This window comes from Misgurnus anguillicaudatus, chromosome 19 (genome assembly GCF_027580225.2).
Source record: "Misgurnus anguillicaudatus chromosome 19, ASM2758022v2, whole genome shotgun sequence".
In the NCBI taxonomy this organism is placed as follows: Eukaryota; Metazoa; Chordata; class Actinopteri; order Cypriniformes; family Cobitidae; genus Misgurnus; species Misgurnus anguillicaudatus.
In genome coordinates, this window is record NC_073355.2 from 54090737 (window position 1) to 54109481 (window position 18745).

The window sequence follows — 18745 nt, forward strand, 5'->3', positions numbered from 1 at the left end:
GACTCGTAAGTTATGACATGTGTAGTATCTTTCTTAAGATGTGACAGATCTCATCTTTCTTTACAGATGTTGTGAGACACAAAAGCTCATCAGATGAGAAGAGAAACAGATTGCCAGAAGCACAGAGACGGTGTGACTGAGAGGACTGTTATCAGTGAGCACAGGTACAGAAGTCATCACATCACCATCAGCAGCAGCTCATCTTAATCACATACAACACCTTACATGCATATACCATGTAAATATGATATCGTTGATACCGTTAGATCAGCCATGAACAAATGAGCATCGACTCACCCGATGAAACAAAGACACAAAAGTCAGATAATAGCTTCATTACCTTGATTATTTCTTTCATATTGAGGTGAACAGATACATGATAATAACTCATAAAAAACAAACAATGATTTAAAATGTTTTCCCACAATATCAATTACTGATGTGTGTGTGTGTTTGTGTGTGTGTGTGTGTGTGCAGTAGGGTATGAGAGCGCTACAACATCATGTGGTATCTGAGATGGAGGAGTGAGATTTCAGCTGCAAACACACAAGGTGAGACACACATACACTAACACACACACACACACAATATAACACACACGCACACACACGCACGCACAAACACACAATATAACACACACACACACACACACACACACACACACACACACGCACACACACACACACACACACACACACACTCAGTAATCTGTGATAATCTGTGTTAAATCCACACTGTTCTGTCTTTGTTTTGTCATTGCTGTTAGATTATATCAAGCTGTCAGGGTTTGGCCACTTTAGTTAGTTGCTGTCAACATTATTAAGCTTTCGTTTATTGACTGCTGTGCTGATGAGAATGGGCTTTACTGTCAGATACTGCAGGTTAACATGTACATATCATTTATCTTGAGTCTTTTTCACAGACAGTATATGTGTGTTGGATTTGTCTTTCACACTGGCAGTGATTTTCTGGAATCTGTTTGTACGTTTACACACGCCACATAAAGACGTCTATTGTAAAAGATGTATCCCATGAAGACCTTTTATTGTATTTGTAATTGTGCACTTTTTTGATAAAACTTGCATTTTCCCTGATTGGATCATAAACTATAATGTATGTTCAGTTCTGTCAAGCTGATGAATGATCTCTGATAGTGATGAACTCTCTGATCTCTGCTTCAGTCCAGTTTGCAGACATTTCTTGTCATGAATGTTGATCTGCATTTAAATCCTTGTTTCAAAGAGCTGAACCGTAACGTCTTGTTGCGACGACACATGCGTCCTCACTACAGCACGCCCCTTACGGCATTGTTCCTGCATCCCAGAGTCAATTACTGGACGTGTTTGCTTTCACCCAAACTGCCGGTGACTTCTTTTCAAGCGCACACGATGCGATGCTCGTCACAACATGTATTTAGTCATCGTGGTGAAATATGTGATTGTTGCGTCATGTCAACCATGTGCATCACGTGTCATGTCAAAACACGTGCCCGCTACAGACACGTCTAAAGGGTTTATGATTCACAAGCGTTGGCCAGATACTTGCTAAATCTCATGTGCAAGCATATCTCGGACGAGCAACACACATGATGCACCAAACACATAATTTGACTGCACTGGTCATTTTTTGGGATCAATGCTCTGTGTGAAAAGGGTTTAAGTGTACTGGTGGATAACAATGTCAGAAACAGCAATACAATCATTAAGAAAAATGAAAATATATATGAAGAGTTTGGTTCCAAAACACAATAAATCCATTTGAACTATTTTCGGTAAAAATGTGTTTTCTATACCAAGAAAGTGATAATATGAAAACAACTATTTTCTGTTACAAACTTTCACATAGCATCTTTAGGTTATAAAAACAAAAAAAATTAAAAGTTTATTTTTAAAATGCTATAAATCGATTGAATCAATTTATAAATGTGCATTTATCTTTGTCATGTTATATTCATTTAGTTGACTAGTGGTATACACTGTTAAAATTAAACATAAATGGCATCAAAACACTTACTTTGTCATATTAAGGACACTGTCATTGCTGCAGTTATACTTGACATTGTCGCTTAACATTTTTCACAGCGATCAGCTGTAAAATGTTTTGGTCCTGCTCGATTTTCGTTGACTTCAAGTTCTGCCCTCTCTTCTACGCAGCGTCTGAAGTTTGCATATTATTTATTATTTCTCTCTCTCTCCAGAAACCACTCGCGTGCATGGTGAATGATCTCAGCTTCAGAGTGGATATTTGAGGAGCTCCCTGATCTCTGCTTTAAAACAGTTTTCAGGCATTTCTCATCGTGATTGTTTATATGCATTTAAAACCCGCATTTTGAGGAGCTGAACGATATATCTTGTTGGGATGACGTGCGGGCATTTTTGTTTATTGTAGCTCAAATGAGCACGTGTCGCGATATTCTTTTATGCTGCTGAATGATCTCGCTCCAGCACGGTAATGACAAGTTAACTTACCTGATATCTGCTTCAGTCCAATTTCCCTCATTTTAAAGAGTTGAACCAACTTCATGTTGCCATGACACGCGCGTCCTCACTACAGCACGTGCGTCATTGTTTATGCGTCTCATTTATCATTTCCTGATAACTGCGTCAATATAGTTTGAAACATTTCTCGTGGTGAATGTTTATATGCATGTTATCTCTCGTTTAAAGGAGCTGAACTATAACTTTTGTTGTGATGACGCATGCGTCATGTTGCTAACTCCGCTGTCGCGGCGGACTTTTTGGTTCCGCTCAACGAAACTCAAGATTTCCTCAGGCGGCGGGCGGCGTTGTGGAAAATAATGCTTCAGTTGGTTTGTTGATGGCGAAATTTCTGAGTTTTTATTGTTAACATCACCAGAAGAAGCATAGGTACCTTCTCGTTTTCAGTCATCACCTTTCATGTTTAACTACTGGCCGTGCGAGCTCGCCAAAGTCTGTTGTTTGTAAAATCGTCTTTGTTTTTGCTGAAGTTGAGTAAAGACATTTAGTTTAATTGCTAAACTACAAGTGAACGAAATTTTAATAAATTTGAACGACGACCACGGGAGTTTTACCTCCACCCAAATCTGCTTGAATGGACAAAGAATGGGAAGCAGCCGTATAGCCATGTAGTAGATGTCTGTATATAGACTGAATAAGTAGTGTTATTTGTTGTAATTAGTGGTTTGTTTTTTTATATATCTGACTTTTCAGAAGTAGTATTTAGAGGATCTGGCAAACAGCTTATCCTGAAAGATTCAGGTCAATATCTCAAAAATGTAAAAAGTTTAAGCAAAAAACTTCATAATTTTCATGATTCGGTTACACATTTTCTTGAATTTTAATGGAGAACATGGGACAAAATAAAGTGATGATTTTCGAGTTTCAAATGGCCAGTATTTTGTTATTCTTGAACCCATAAACATGATATTGGTCTCATTTAAAAGCTTTTTTTCAAGCTCTTTCTATCTGAACAACTAGTTTTAGCATTTAACCATTTTGAAAATTTTAGCAACATACCTAATGAAAGATGATTCAGTACCCACTTTATTTGGAACAACATGCGTCTCCTAACCCAACCTGTAAGTATGATTATAGCTACATACTTGCTTAAATGAGTTTAAAATGCATTTTTATTGTTTGGATTAATGATGAATAATGTCGTTGTCAGAGAGTCACGTTAGCAAACGGCTAACGCATGCTCACTTACGGTTTTGCTATGACCCGGTTATTTTACATAAATGCTTAAATGAGTGTAAAATGTTAGTTTCAATCGTCGTTGTTATTGCCTGGATTAATGATGAATGATGTGTATTGATGTTGACAATGTCTTCTCAGTAAATCATGTTAGCATGAGGTCAATACATGTTGCACTATTGTTGGTCTGTGCCACTGATCTGTGATCTGTGCAAAGACACTCTGTCAGTTGACCAATCAGAGCAGAGTAGGCTACTGAAAGGTGGGGTTTAGGCAGACTGAGTCATTTCACGCGAATCATTTGGGGATCTCTGAGAAATGGGGTAATTTTAAATGTATATTTTGAGAAAATGTTTTTTGACCTTGCATGCATTTAAACCTGTTGTCCGGGATTTATAAACAGTGATAGGATGCTTAAAATTGACATCTTACTGGCTGTTTAAGAATTTACTTTTAAATACTGACCTGATATAATACTGATTTTGGCAGTAACTCATTTAAAAAAAAGGTGTTTAACGCGTTTTGCAACCTAATTCTTCATATAGTAGCATAAATATTCAGGTTTACCACAGGGGCGTAATGAACAGTTTCAAGGGGGGTATGCAAGACAGAATTTTGGGCCCCTTCCTTTAGATGATTGTTTGATTTTTATACCATAATGTGTAGCTATATAAAATTACTCAGTTGAGTGCGTTTATTTAATTTTACAGGTCGTATTTGCAACAAAAAATAAATGCATGAAGCAAAAAAAAAGATTTATTCGAAAAACGAATAGCATTTTAATCTGGAAAGGCAGAAAACATTCACGTGATTTTAAATTGATCACTAAAAGAAGAATGGAGATGCATTTCTGAATATATGGAAATCTATGGAAAGTGCTTTGAAAGTCGCGGCTGTCGAGTTTTCTGCGCAGTTTTAGAAGTGAAATGTGTACAATTATGTTTAGCCTATAATAGTTCATTCTTCAGAGTTCATATTGATGATGATCTTATAGTCCATTTAAAAATGTTCTTACAAACTGACTGTTTTCGTCAGAAAAACACCAAATAACTTATATTATAGCTTCTTTTTTTCTCCCCTTTTTTATTTTTTTTCTTCCTATTATTATTATTATTATATTATTTTTTTTTTCCCTTCCAAGTATAAGTGCATATTATTTTATGGCTGGATGCTGTTTGTTAATGTATATGTTTGCTCAGTTTTTCTATCTGAACCAATGGACAGTATGAACGCTACGCTAGTTATGGTGAGGGTTGGGGGATTGTTGCATGTGATAATACAAATATCAATAAAAAAAACTTTGAAACAAAAAAACAAAAACAAAAAACAACAACAAATAACTTATATTATCTTTATGTCGCTGTTCTCTGTGCGTGTGGTGGTATGTGTTCCGTCCTCCGCTCATGACAAAAAAGCGTGACCGGCAAAATTAAAATTAATATTAAGTTGTTCTTTAAAAGTGTGCGCTTCGCCCGCGCACGCACTTCGCCAGTGACACAGAAATTGCAAAAAAAGAAATTGCTAAAGTTTAAAATATGACGTTGAAGTCAAAAGCATGCCGCAATCAAATGTGTTGCTGATGGCATGCAAATTTAATTTCTGTGCAATTTAATATGATTTTGCACATCCAACAACCACTATATATCATTACAAAGATAATACTGCATGTTTTGGCATTTGGTAGTATATTGCTGTAGTTTATATTTGTTACGTAATGAGATGCACAATGTTCTTTTTAATGTTCTTTTTCTTTAATATTCACAACACTTATCAACAAAACATTGATTAAAACTAAGAGACAAATTATATTAAACAAAATTCATTTGAAGCAAACAAAACTTAATTTAAACTTGAAAGTTATGTCTTATGACCCACTTCATTTGTACCGTCATATTACAACGCCCAATATATGGCGTTTAAAATTAGAGTCTTAATAATCAAATTAAATTAAAACAAAACATTAACATCATTACAACAATATTTAAATCAACAATACTCAAACATAAATGAAGAGTTTCGTTGCAATACGAGATAACCACCGTTTTTTTTTATTGTTTCAGAAATCTCGGTTTTTTGGTTGTGCATTCCAATTAATATCAATTCAACTGCAGTTGGTTTGTTTTGATTTAAACCTTCATAACTTACAAAAATACAGCTAAGTAGCACTATAAAACAAAATAATAACATGATAACATAATAATAAACATGTTTTGACAAAAATGTTAAAAAATGGATTTATCTCGTTTTGCAATGAAACTCTTCAAATATAAAACATGTAAAATCTCTATTACATGTTAAAAACAATCTGATATAGCGTTTATAATAGCTGCACTAAGTTTACTATTTTGTGCAAAACCTCCGTTGCAAAACTGAATAAAAATGAATCACTTTCACTTTGAAAATGATGCGCTGTCACATTAAAACCAGTTCTTAGTCATTTAAAATTTAACTCAATTATGGCTTAGACAATTCTCCTATTTCATGTTAATTTAGAAAATAATATTTTTAACTACGCCTATTAAGTTATTGTCCGTTTTAGAAATGCAATAGTTGTTAGCAGTCGCTATGCTAATATTTCCTTAAATAAAGCTTTTGCTGTCCTTTTGTATTAACACAAATATTTTTTTTTTTCATTTTTCATGAAACATACAGTTTACAGATCAGCATGAACACTTTTTAGTGGCATGTGAGATCTTACCCTGAAATGCCAAAACTTTAGGGCTGTCGACTATTTGTGGTAACTTTGCATAACAAACCCACCAAACTGATCCCAAACCAAAATGTTGCCTACCAATATCCATACCCACACAATTAAATTAAAAACCACCAGAACCGCCAAAAATGTAATTGCATCTACTAGGTCATGCTTGCAGCTGTTTTTTAAAAGTGTCTCAATTTTACTTAACACAAAGTCACTCACATGGTTTTATATTAATTTACTTTACATTTTACTACAGTGTTAATAATTACAAGTGTACAATAAAAAAAATGGAAAAGTGATGACGGTGGGACCCCCTAGCACACTCAATGGGCGCATATGCCTGGCATACTCTGAACCCCCCCTAACGGCGCCCCTGGTTTACCAAACAGAAAGCAGGCATTACTATAAGAGTGAGTGGGGCACAAACTAACACAGGGTTACACAGAGTCCAGCAATCTGTGCTTTTGATCTTTTTTCTCTTACTGTCAGATCTCCTGTGAAGTTTTGTTGTGTTTTTGTTGAGATACTACTGGACAAAGTGTCTTTACTGTGAGTATTGGTGCTCATCATGCTCCTCTTTTAAATTGATCTGCTCACTGAATGAATGTAAATGTACTGCAGACCTTTGACAAATGATTGATAAGTTCCCATATAAGCAAGCAGCACACATGTGCCTTTAACATTAGCAATTTAATGTTGTGAGTGTATCTTTTGAATGAAATGCATCTAGAGAAAAGAGCTGGCAGTTCACTGTTCATGATTCAGAGAGTTTCCACAGATTTTACTCTTGTAATAGGAGCATCATCATGTCTGGAAACCCTTCCAACTTTTATTCTGTTAAATATGTCTATATTTTAATCAAGCATCATTTGAATAAATCCAGTAGGGGAGAGCGGGGTAAGTTGTCACACGGGTAAGTTGTCACACTGTTAATAACTCCAACACTAGAGGCTCTATCTCAAAAATCAAATAGCCACTTTATGTGACTTCTTCTTCTATAGTGAACTTCCTGTTCACATGTGGTCAAGATCACTGTAATCTGAGGTTAGCACAATTTTCTTATTTTTCTGCTTAAAAAGTAAAAAAAAATCACTTTACATTTTATGCAATACAACTTTGTTAGGTGTGAATGTTTAAAATGATTATTTTGCACAAAATAGAGGAGACCGTAAAGTGTCTTTTGATACTTTAGCTAAAGTGATATGATGAGCTAAACTTGAGATTTAGACAACATTAGCACACAAGTAAGTATGGGGCAAGTTGTCTCAATGACTTTGGGGCAAGTCGTCACATCTGACAACTTGCCCCTGTACAAACAAACACATCGAACATGCTCAGAAAACATGATATAGAAAAGAATAAGCCTCAATCTAGCAAAAAGCTGTTTCAAAAGAAAGGGAAGCAGAAATCTGGACCTATGAAAAACAAGGCAGCTAAAAGAAGAAAAATCATGCAAGAGTCATCATCAGATGATGAAGAGTGCTTCTGCCTCGTCTGTGTAGAGCCATTTTCAAAGAGTCGTCCAAAGGAGACCTGGGTAAAATGTGTAAAATGCAACAATTGGGCCCATGATGCTTGCACCTCAGGCCAGGCAATTTATGTGTGTCAGAATTGTGATTCTGGAGATGAGTCCTATTAGTCATACAGGGCATCTGTTTTGTTCAGAGGTTCAACATGTTAAGTTAAGCAAGTTATCTGCAGCGTTCCATTCAGTTATCTGGTTTTATGTGAAAGCCATAGAACATTTGAACCAAAGTTCAAAGTAAAGTGGTCTTGCCACTTAATTGAAATGTGCATTATTTGGATTGAAATAATTGTTTTTCCAGATCCTCCAGGCACGGATGTTTATATTTCCAGTTTGGTTTGAGTTTAAAAATTAAAATCAATATTCACAATTAAGTAGTTGTGTTCTTATTTTTAGATAATCTAGTGTGACAACTTACCCTCCCATGGGGCAAATTGTCACAAGTGCACAGTCACTATTCAACAGTCTACAACTCTGTAATGAGATAAGATATAAAGATGTTATGAATACAACATATGTGCCCAAGACTTCCTTCTTTCATTTGGTATGAGATTTATACCATTTTGATGTATGGTGCTCAGTAAATGTTAGACAGTGTGAAAAGTGTGACAACATACCCCGCTCTCCCCTACATATAAATGAAGTGTGTAGATCATCTGATACTTGTGTTTGTTTTCAAACATGTCTAATGTTTGCTTCAGATTAGTGATGATTTCAAGTGATGCATTGCTGATGTCATTTCTGTGGGTGGAGTCATGTAAACGTTGTGGGTGGGGTCATGTAAATATACAGTGCATGCAGAAATGTGTCTGTGGATTATGTAATCAAAGTTTTAGTCTGTGTAGAAGTAATAAGAGTATCATGAATCATAAGGTGAGATTCATGCAACAGATGTTCAATGTGTGACACACACACACACACACACACACACACACACACACACACACACACACACACACACACATAATCCTCATTCATGTAATGTTTTCCTGAAATAGCAGCATTAGCTGAAGCTGTAATCTGCAAAAAGCATCAATCAATCAATTTCATCTCACTGATTACAGTCAGGTGTGTGTGTGTGTGTGTGTGTGTGTGTGTGTGTGTGTGTGTGTGTGTGTGTGTGTGTGTCCTTATGGGTATGCACTTGTGTGTGTGTGTGTGTGGGTGTCTGTGTGTGGGTGTGTGTGTCTGTTTGTGTCTTTCTGTCTGTGTGTGTGTGTGTGTGTGTGTGTTCAGAACGAGAGGGTTTGATAAAGAGACATAATTATGCTAATTACAGTGACGTGAGTGGCTGCTGTAAATGGAGGGCACTGTGAGTATATCACACAGATCTTTCTGTGTGTTAGGCCATCAGCTGTATTGAGAGATCTATTTTAATAGTTGCTATGGAAACTGAGTGGCCAAGAGAAGTGCAAACTCAGATCTCTGAACTATGTGTCACTCTCTGCATGGCAAATGCTTTTCACTTTTCTGTTGTGTTGTCTATTGTTACTTTATTCTCTCCCCATTAAATGTCATTAAATCTGCCTCTCTAAAGAACCTCCTCTTGTGTTTGTCTTACAGTGGAACCTTTTCTCGTGTTTGTCCTCCTAATGAAACTCCTTTCGTGTTTGTCCTCCAGAAGAACCTCCTCTCGTGTTTTTCCTCCTGAAGAACCTCCTCTCGTATTTGTCCTCCTGAAGAACCTCCTCAAGTGTTTGTCTTACTGTTGAACCTCCTCTCGTGTTTTTCCTCCCGATTAACCTTTTCTCGTATTTGTCCTCCTGAAGAACCTCCTCAAGTGTTTGTCTTACTGTTGAACCTCCTCTCGTGTTTTTCCTCCAGATTAACCTTTTCTCGTATTTGTCCTCCTGAAGAACCTCCTCAAGTGTTTGTCTTACTGTTGAACCTCCTCTCGTGTTTGTCCGCCTAATGACCCTCCTCTTGTGTTTGTCCTCCTGAAGAACCTCCTCTCGTGTTTGTTTTACTGTTGACCCTCCTCTCGTGTTTGTCCTTCTAATGAAACCCCTCTCATGTTCGTTTCCTGAAAAACCTCCTCTTGTGTTTGTCCTCCTAATGAAACTCCTCTTGTGTTTGTCTTCCTGAAGAACCTCCTCTCGTGTTTGTCCTCCTGAAAAACCTCCTCTCGTGTTTGTCCTCCTGAAGAACCTCCTCTCGTGTTTTTCCCCCTGAAGAACCTCCTCTCGTATTTGTCCTCCTGAAGAACCTCCTCTCGTATTTGTCCTCCTGAAGAACCTCCTCTCGTGTTTGTCCTCCTGAAGAACCTCCTCTCGTGTTTTTCCCCCTGAAGAACCTCCTCTCGTATTTGTCCCCCTGAAGAACCTCCTCTCGTATTTGTCCTCCTGAAGAACCTCCTCTCGTATTTGTCCTCCTGAAGAACCTCCTCTCGTATTTGTCCTCCTGAAGAACCTTCTCTCGTGTTTGTCTTACTGTTGACCCTCCTCTCGTGTTTGTCCTCCTGAAGAACCACCTTCTGTGTTTGTTTTACTGTTGAACTTCCTCTCGTGTTTTTCCTCCCAATTAACCTTTTCTCGTATTTGTCCTCCTGAAGAACCTCCTCAAGTGTTTGTCTTACTGTTGAACCTCCTCTCGTGTTTGTCCGCCTAATGACCCTCCTCTTGTGTTTGTCCTCCTGAAGAACCTCCTTCTGTGTTTGTTTTACTGTTGAACTTCCTCTCGTGTTTTTCCTCCCGATTAACCTTTTCTCGTATTTGTCCTCCTGAAGAACCTCCTCAAGTGTTTGTTTTACTGTTGAAGCTCCTCTCGTGTTTGGCCGCCTAATGACCCTCCTCTTGTGTTTGTCCTCCTGAAGAACCTCCTCTCGTGTTGGTCCTCCTGAAGAACCTCTTCCATAGTGTTTGTCCTCGTGAAGAACCTCCTCCTGTGTTTAACCTCCTGAAAACCTCCTTGTTTTAAAGAACCTGCTCTGCAAATCATGCTCATCCTTCACATTTTCAATGAAAGAGCCTTGTCTAGCCAACCTAACCCTGCCCTCCTACTGACCTCCTCCAGTTGTTTCCCAGTATGACAGAAAAGCATTACACAACCAACCACAGACTGTCAACAACAGAAGCTTTTCCAATCAGAGATGTTTGAGAGGTCATAGGCACAGAGTTCTAACTGATCATTTCTGATTATGTGTCAATTTGAAAACAACAATGCTGTGATGTACTTAGCTTTATTTCAATGGTCTCGTTTTTATTAAACTGTATATAAGTGTGTATATTATTATGTGTACAAGTGAATGTCCTCAGATTTTTTAAGCATATTGAATGTGTACTAATCCTGAACCAGGGCTGACTCTCTCTTTCTGTCAGGGGAGAGTTTATCTCATCCATAATAAACAGCAATATCTTGCTTCAAGATGGCAGATGCACCCATCAAATATTGATTTCCTTGTGAGCGTGTGAACCCGTTTGCTTTTGCACTATTAATGTGTGTCACAAATACCAGTTTAACCAATTCTTGTCTATGGGGTGTGGTGTAGCGATTAAAGATCTAGATTTTTTTCAGAAAAGAGAAAGGTTCTATGTGTTTTTTAAAAGTCAGTGCGGTTAATAACTTTGTAAGTAAAGATTAACTGACGACTTATTATTCGAAAAAATGCACACCCAAGGTGGTATTGCAGCACAATGCAAAGTGAAGCGTTTCACTGCGGGTGTGCATTATTTTCAAACAATTCAAAGGACCAGAGTCAGTTATTCCTCTTTTACCACATTGCTCTGGTGGTTATTTTAAGACATTTGACAGATCAGATGTGTGTTTTGCAGAAAAATAATCAACACCCATGGAACATTTTTCAATCAATTAGAATGAAGCATTTAACAGTCTCATGGTATAAGACAATATAATGCAATATATAAAGAATATATTGTAATACTGTCATCTTTGTCTTTTGCAGGTTTCTGTCTTTCTCTTTTGCATCATGTCTCTTTGTGCTTACCGTGGCTTAGCACCACCCTCTCAGGAAAAGCGGGTGTGGTTTTATCTACTGGCCCCACCCTTGCGCCACTTGCCCAGCCCCTCGTTGTACCAGCTCTTCCTCGTGTGCCTATTGCTGCTGCCGCTGGCCTGCCAGTCACGACGGGACCGAGGAGGTGGGGGCGGGGCTCATTACATCCCGTCGTCCGTAGCCCAGTATCCGCCGGTACCGAAGCTGCTGCAGGGCCTGAGCATCGCTGTGGTGTTGGTGGGCAACTCCAGCGAGGTGGCGCTCGCCGGGACACGTGACAAAGACGATTTTACTCACATGCCCCTGGCACCCAACGTGGAGGTGCTCACTATGAACGAGACAGACCCAAAGAGCATCATCAAGAGCATTTGCGACTTGATGACCGAGCACTGGCTGCAGGGCGTCGTGTTTGGAGATGACACCGACCAGGAGGCCATAGCGCAGATCCTGGACTTCATTTCTGCACAAACGCACATCCCGATATTGGGAATAAAGGGAGGGTCCTCCATGATCATGGCTGCTAAGGTGAGGCCATTACTGATCTAAGTTTGCTTTTTAGGGAGCTTAATGGGAGAGCAGATTGTGGTTCTCTGAGAGGGCATGATGGGAAAGTGTGTGGGGTTTGAGTGTGTGCAGCAATCAGAGAGGATGATGAGCTGTGGAAATGGCAGACGCTGAGCGAAAATCATCTAGTCCTCATCGGAAATGCAGTGAGTCAGAGATGCGCCCACGCTCTAAGGGCATGCGGTTTAAACGGCTGTGAAATCACTCGAGTGTTTGTCTCGCTCTTCGCAAACTTGCCACTGTGGAGCTGAAAACCGCTGCTCAGCCCACGCCGAGATGTCCAGAGGCAAACCGCACAAATCCTTTACAATGTCAAATGAAGTTTTAGTGTTTTTGCTGGTCTTCGCTTTACAAAAGGAAACGACTCACAGTATTCTGCAGAGTCTTCATTTCCCTGCTGAAAGACCAACTGAGACCAGCAGACATTTTTAGGCCAGCATAACTGGTTGACCACAAAAGTCTAACTTGTTAAGTACCAAGGCAGAATCCTAACCTTGCAACTGGTGGCTAGTGTTTATGTGGCTAGAAATATAGGATGGATGTTGTGTGTGTTGCTTCAGTCAGAGTTATATGTGTCACATAATGTGCTCATATACCTTTAAGGGCGTTCTGCTACGTCTCTACTGACGTATGCACGTTATGAGTGTTGACGTAGAACGCACACGGAAGTCTCTCATGTTTACTGCTTGCATGTATGTTAGCTGCACGTTGCATTAAAATAAAAGTATTCGTAGAGTTAAAGACTCAAGTGGACATTCGAATTCTTTACAATATGAAGCTGTGTTTAGGTTAGGTTAGATGATTAAAGACCTCGGTGGACCTTAGGGAGATACTGTTGAGCAGACTGTGTTTCGAGAGGTCAGGGGAGGATGACTGCAATTGTGCTGTCATGTCAGGGATTCACTAAAAGACCAGATAGTCATGAGTCCAGAATTTTTACACATCTGGAAGTGACAACCATCAGTATGTGACCTTCAGCTGAGAGAGAGAGAGAGAGAGAGAGAGAGAGAGAGAGAGAGAGAGACTCACCTGTTTCTGCCTCTTTCACTGCCTGCCTCTCTGTTTCTGGCCTGGTTTAGATAAAGTGACAGTCTATCATGTGTGTCCCCTTTAAAATATTAAAGAACTAGGACACATATTTAGGGCTCCTTCTCTGTCTTTCTCTCTGTCTCTCTTTCACAAAGCATTTACATAAATATGAAAAAAAAGTATTGCAACATACTGAATTTTTTCATGTTAACATGTCATGTGCAAACAGTACATTGTCAGTCAGATGAGAAGTTCAGCATTGTTGGCTCAGATGTGTGCTGCTCTGTATACATTCTGCTTTAGAATATTTTTTAGGATGTTTTGTAGTATGTTGTAAGATTGTGTTTCCATAGTAAGGTTGTGTTTCTATAGTGAAGTTGTGTTTCTATAGCGAGGTTGTGTTTTTGTAGAGTCGTGTTTCTGTAGTGAAGATGTTTTTCTATAGTGAGGTTGGGTTTAAAGCTACTACAATAGAAGAGCTCTCTAAATTAATAACATCATTCAAATCATCGTCCTGTATGTTAGATCCCGTCCCCACAAAATTACTTAAAGAGGTATTTCCTGTAGTGTCAGACCCAGTACTAAATATCTTTAATTCATCGGTAGAATTAGGATACGTTCTAGCAGCTTTCAAACTAGCAGTTATTAGACCGCTCATTAAAAACCACAACTTGACCAGGGAGATCTTGATAACTTTAGACCAATCTCAAATCTCAATTTTCTTTCTAAAATACTAGAAAAAGTAGTGGCAAGCCAGTTACGCACATTCTTAGCAAATAATAGTATGTATGAAAAGTTCCAATCAGGATTCAGGCCCCACCATAGCACAGAGACAGCACTGCTTAGAGTTACAAATGACCTCCTATAACATCCAGTCGTGGTGAAATCTCAATCCGTATATTACTAGACCTTAGTGCAGCCTTTGACAAAATAGATCACACAATCTTACTCAACAGACTAGAAAACTATGTTGGTATCAGTGGTCAGGCGTTAGCCTGGTTTAAATCGTATCTAACCAATCGATATCACTTTGTTTATGTAAATGAGGAAGAGTCATATCACTCCTCGGTTAAATACGGCGTACCACAAGGATCAGTTTTAGGCCCTATCCTGTTCTCGTTATACATGTTACCCCTAGGAGACATTATCAGGAAACATAACATAAGTTTTCACTGCTATGCGGATAATACCCAGCTACACATCTCGTCACATCGTAGCGAAACCCACCAGTTTTCTAAGCTAACAGACTGCATTAGCGATGTTAGTGACTGGATGTCACATTACTTTCTTATGCTAAACTCCAATAAGACAGAGATACTGACAGATACAGCATTCTTCCATCTTAGAAATATCTCAAAAATACGCCATATGCTGTCTGCATCAGATGCAGAGAAGCTTATCCATGCTTTTATGACCTCAAGAATAGACTACTGTAACTCCTTGGGGGGTGTCACGCATCAGCTAAACAAGTTACAGCTGGTTCAAAATGCTGCCGCAAGAGTGCTTACTCGATCTATAAAGTATGACCACATAAGTCCAATTTTGGCATCTTTACACTGGCTACCAGTTAAATATGGCATACAATTTAAAATGTTACTAATCACCTCCAAAGCCTTAAATGGCCTAGCGCCCTCATGTCTTAAAGAATTTCTATTAGAATACAATCCACCACGTAAACTGCGATCACAAAATTCTGGTCCCTTAATTATCCCTAGAATATCAAAAGTGTCTAAAGGTGGTAGATCCTTTTCCTACTTAGCCCCTAAGCTCTGGAATGATTTACCAAATAATGTTCGAGTATCAGACACAGTCGATCAATTAAAATCTAAACTTAAGACATTCTTCTTTACAAAGCATTCACATAAAATGTCCAGTAAATGTACTTATCCTGCAATAGTTAGTTTGTCTAGAACAAAGCATTCATATAAATCATCTGGGTAATATATTTATGCCGCAATAGTTGCCTGTCTGGAACCGAGCGGATTTTAAACCAAAATACTGTATGACACTTGCATTACATGCAAACGGCCCCTACGCTAATAGGATTCTGTTTCTCTCTCCCTGTCTTGTCCTCGACCCTGTTGTGTTTCTATAGTGAGGTTGTGTTTCTATTGTGAGGTTGTGTTTCCATAGTGAGGTTGTGTTTCCATAGTGAGGTTGTGTTTCTAAAGTGAGGTTGTGTTTCCATAGTGAGGTTGTGTTTCCATAGTGAGGTTGTGTTTCTATAGTGAGGTTGTGTTTCCATAGTGAGGTTGTGTTTCCATAGTGAGGTTGTGTTTCTATAGTGAGGTTGTGTTTCCATAGTGAGGTTGTGTTTCCATTTTGAGGTTGTGTTCCGTAGTGAGGTTGTGTTTCTATAGTGAGGTTGTGTTTCCATAGTGAGGTTGTGTTTCCATAGTGAGGTTGTGTTTCTATAGTGAGGTTGTGTTTCCATAGTGAGGTTGTGTTTCCATAGTGAGGTTGTGTTTCTATAGTGAGGTTGTGTTTCCATAGTGAGGTTGTGTTTCTATAGTCAGGTTGTGTTTCTATAGTGAGGTTGTGTTTCCATAGTGAGGTTGTGTTCCATAGTGAGGTTGTGTTTCCATAGTAAGGTTGTGTTTCCATAGTGAGGTTGTGTTTCTATAGTGAGGTTGTGTTTCTATAGTGAGGTTGTGTTTCTATAGTGAGGTTGTGTTTCTATAGTGAGGTTGTGTTTCCATAGTGAGGTTGTGTTCCATAGTGAGGTTGTGTTTCTATAGTGAGGTTGTGTTTCTATAGTGAGGTTGTGTTTCTATAGTGAGGTTGTGTTTCCATAGTGAGGTTGTGTTTCCATAGTGAAGTTGTGTTTCTATAGTGAGGTTGTGTTTCTATAGTGAGGTTGTGTTTCTATAGTGAGGTTGTGTTTCCATAGTGAGGTTGTGTTCCATAGTGAGGTTGTGTTTCTATAGTGAGGTTGTGTTTCCATAGTGAGGTTGTGTTTCCATAGTGAGGTTGTGTTTCTATAGTGAGGTTGTGTTTCCATAGTGAGGTTGTGTTCCATAGTGAGGTTGTGTTTCTATAGTGAGGTTGTGTTTCTATAGTGAGGTTGTTTTTCCATAGTGAGGTTGTGTTTCTATACGGAAGTAATGTTATTATAGTGAGGTTGTGTTACTGTTGAGATGTTGTACTATAGAGAGACCAAACTGTAATTTCTTGTCCTTCTTTTGTTCTGCTCTCTGTTCCTGACACTCCAATGATCAGATCATTCAGAAAGCAAGAAAATGTATATATTATTATAAATTTATATCATGTTGGAACCGAGGAGCAACTTTCCGATCTCATTGATGAAGCTAACATGAAAGTGACGTAAACTGCAATTCATCGACTGGCCACTAGAGGCTGGCTCCAAAAGTGAGTCAAATCCCATAGACCTTCATGTTGAAATGGCCAGCTTTACAGTAGAAAATAATGTGTTTACAGCCTGGTACAAAAATTGTTTTTGGTCTGTATAGCTAATTTTGCCCTTCATGACAACTGTGAAGGGGGTGAATTTGTTTTGTAACTCATCCATGTGAGTCATCTGAAGCTTTACGATCAAGCCTGTATTACTTCTGTCACTAGAGTCAAGCTAGATAGGCTAACCCTAACACCCTAACCCTAACCTGGTTTCAGATTCAGATTCAGATTCATCCACTCACACCTCTTTACACATTGTTCCGTTATCGGCAGTGATGCGCAGTGACACGCGGCCAAAATGGCGACGGCAGGCACTGCCTACTTTAAGATTCAAAGATGCTCTTCACTAAACTATGGGTGACGTCATGGACACTACGTCTATGTTTTTATACAGTCTATGGTTAAAACATCAATAGTACAAACAATCATGCCAATAAAGTTCATTTAAATTGAATTGAAATAGAGAGAGAGAGAGAGAGAGAGAGAGAGAGAGAGAGAGAGAGAGAGAGAGAGAGAGAGAGAGAGAGAGAGAGAGAGAGAGAGAGAGAGAGAGAGGATGTAACAGCTGAATGAGAGTGTGTGATTTCTGCTCAGTCAATTACACTGAGATCTGTGCCAACCCACCTGCTGTGAAGATGCCACAATCTGTTAAACGCACACACACAGACACACACACACACACACACACACACACACACACACACACACACACACACACACACACACACACACACACACACACACACACACACACACTAGAGGTCTGCACAGGACTGTTTCCTCGTCCCGCAGGGTTCTATTCCGCACCCGCTTAAAATTCCCTCTGTGTTCCTCCTCTATCTGCTTAGAATGATCTTCTTCTTAACCCGACAGATACGGCAACATTTAGATCTCATTTCCACCATCTCATATTTAAATGTCTCTAACTGAATGAATGAGACCACACCACTATTTTAGCCCATCTGTATGATTTTCTCTGGTTGTACAGTTTACTGAGTTGTTTGTTAATGTTAGTATCAGTCTTTTTAAGATAAACAGTATAGTTTGACTGTGATCAGACAGAGATGTTGTTTCTCTAACAGTGAATGATCTGAGAGATGAAGAATCAACGTCTGTTATCTACTGCAGGGGTTTCCAAACTTTTCATTTCGCAACCCACTTAAATATGCATTATCTATCCTGTGACCCACCAATTAGGGATACTCCGATCAGGATTTTTGCAGATGATATACCGATTTGTTGTCTTCATGATCGGCCGATAGCGATTCTTCAAGCTGATATGCAAGCTCTTTGATGACTGTAACTGTTAACATTTTTAATACTAAAAGTAATATCACAGATGTTGCCTTTGTTATATTACTTGCAGTAATTAGGTATATTATTCTTTTAATAGAGAATCAAATAAATAAGCACAACAAATATTTCTTCTGCAAAGAGAAATTGAATAAAGTAATAAGCCCCGCGAAGCAGTGTGTCACCAGTGCATTATATAACAGCTAAGGGGCGTTGTTAGAAACCCCCTTAGCTGTTATAAAATGCACTGTAACACCACTGCTTCGCGGGGCTTATTGCTTTTATAAAACGGTTACTTCATACGCATAGCAGGGTTTCACAAAATAAAACACAAATAAGTTGTAATTATATTAATACAAATATTACTCAAACCTAACCCTAACCGCCAAACAAAGTAGTTCCTCAGAATCAAGTGTGACTGAAACAGTTTGTAGTTCCCAACCAACACAGACGCAGCAAAGACACAATGAAAAACGATGATGTTTATTTTCATAAATCAGCATTCATTTAAAATATACATTAACATTTATATCGTGCAACTGTTGAAGTGATGATCAAATATGCTTGGAAGCATGCTGAACTCTTTCCCCGTC

General features: G+C 38.7%; 1 protein-coding gene across 7 annotated transcripts in view; it reads left to right on the forward strand.

Moving 5' to 3' along the window:
• Positions 1 to 18745, forward strand: part of grin2ba (glutamate receptor, ionotropic, N-methyl D-aspartate 2B, genome duplicate a) — a 50720-nt gene that overhangs the window by 13552 nt on the left and 18423 nt on the right. For 5 of the 7 annotated variants that reach the window (XM_055195168.2, XM_055195163.2, XM_055195164.2 and 2 more), the window contains 3 exons: positions 67 to 164; positions 478 to 551; positions 11802 to 12377. In XM_055195168.2, the coding sequence (XP_055051143.2) occupies positions 11826 to 12377 (552 nt within the window). In that variant the 5' untranslated portion in view covers positions 67 to 164; positions 478 to 551; positions 11802 to 11825. The remainder of the gene's footprint in view (positions 1 to 66; positions 165 to 477; positions 552 to 11801; positions 12378 to 18745) is intronic. The other 2 variants (XM_055195169.2, XM_055195166.2) reach the window with 1 other exon arrangement.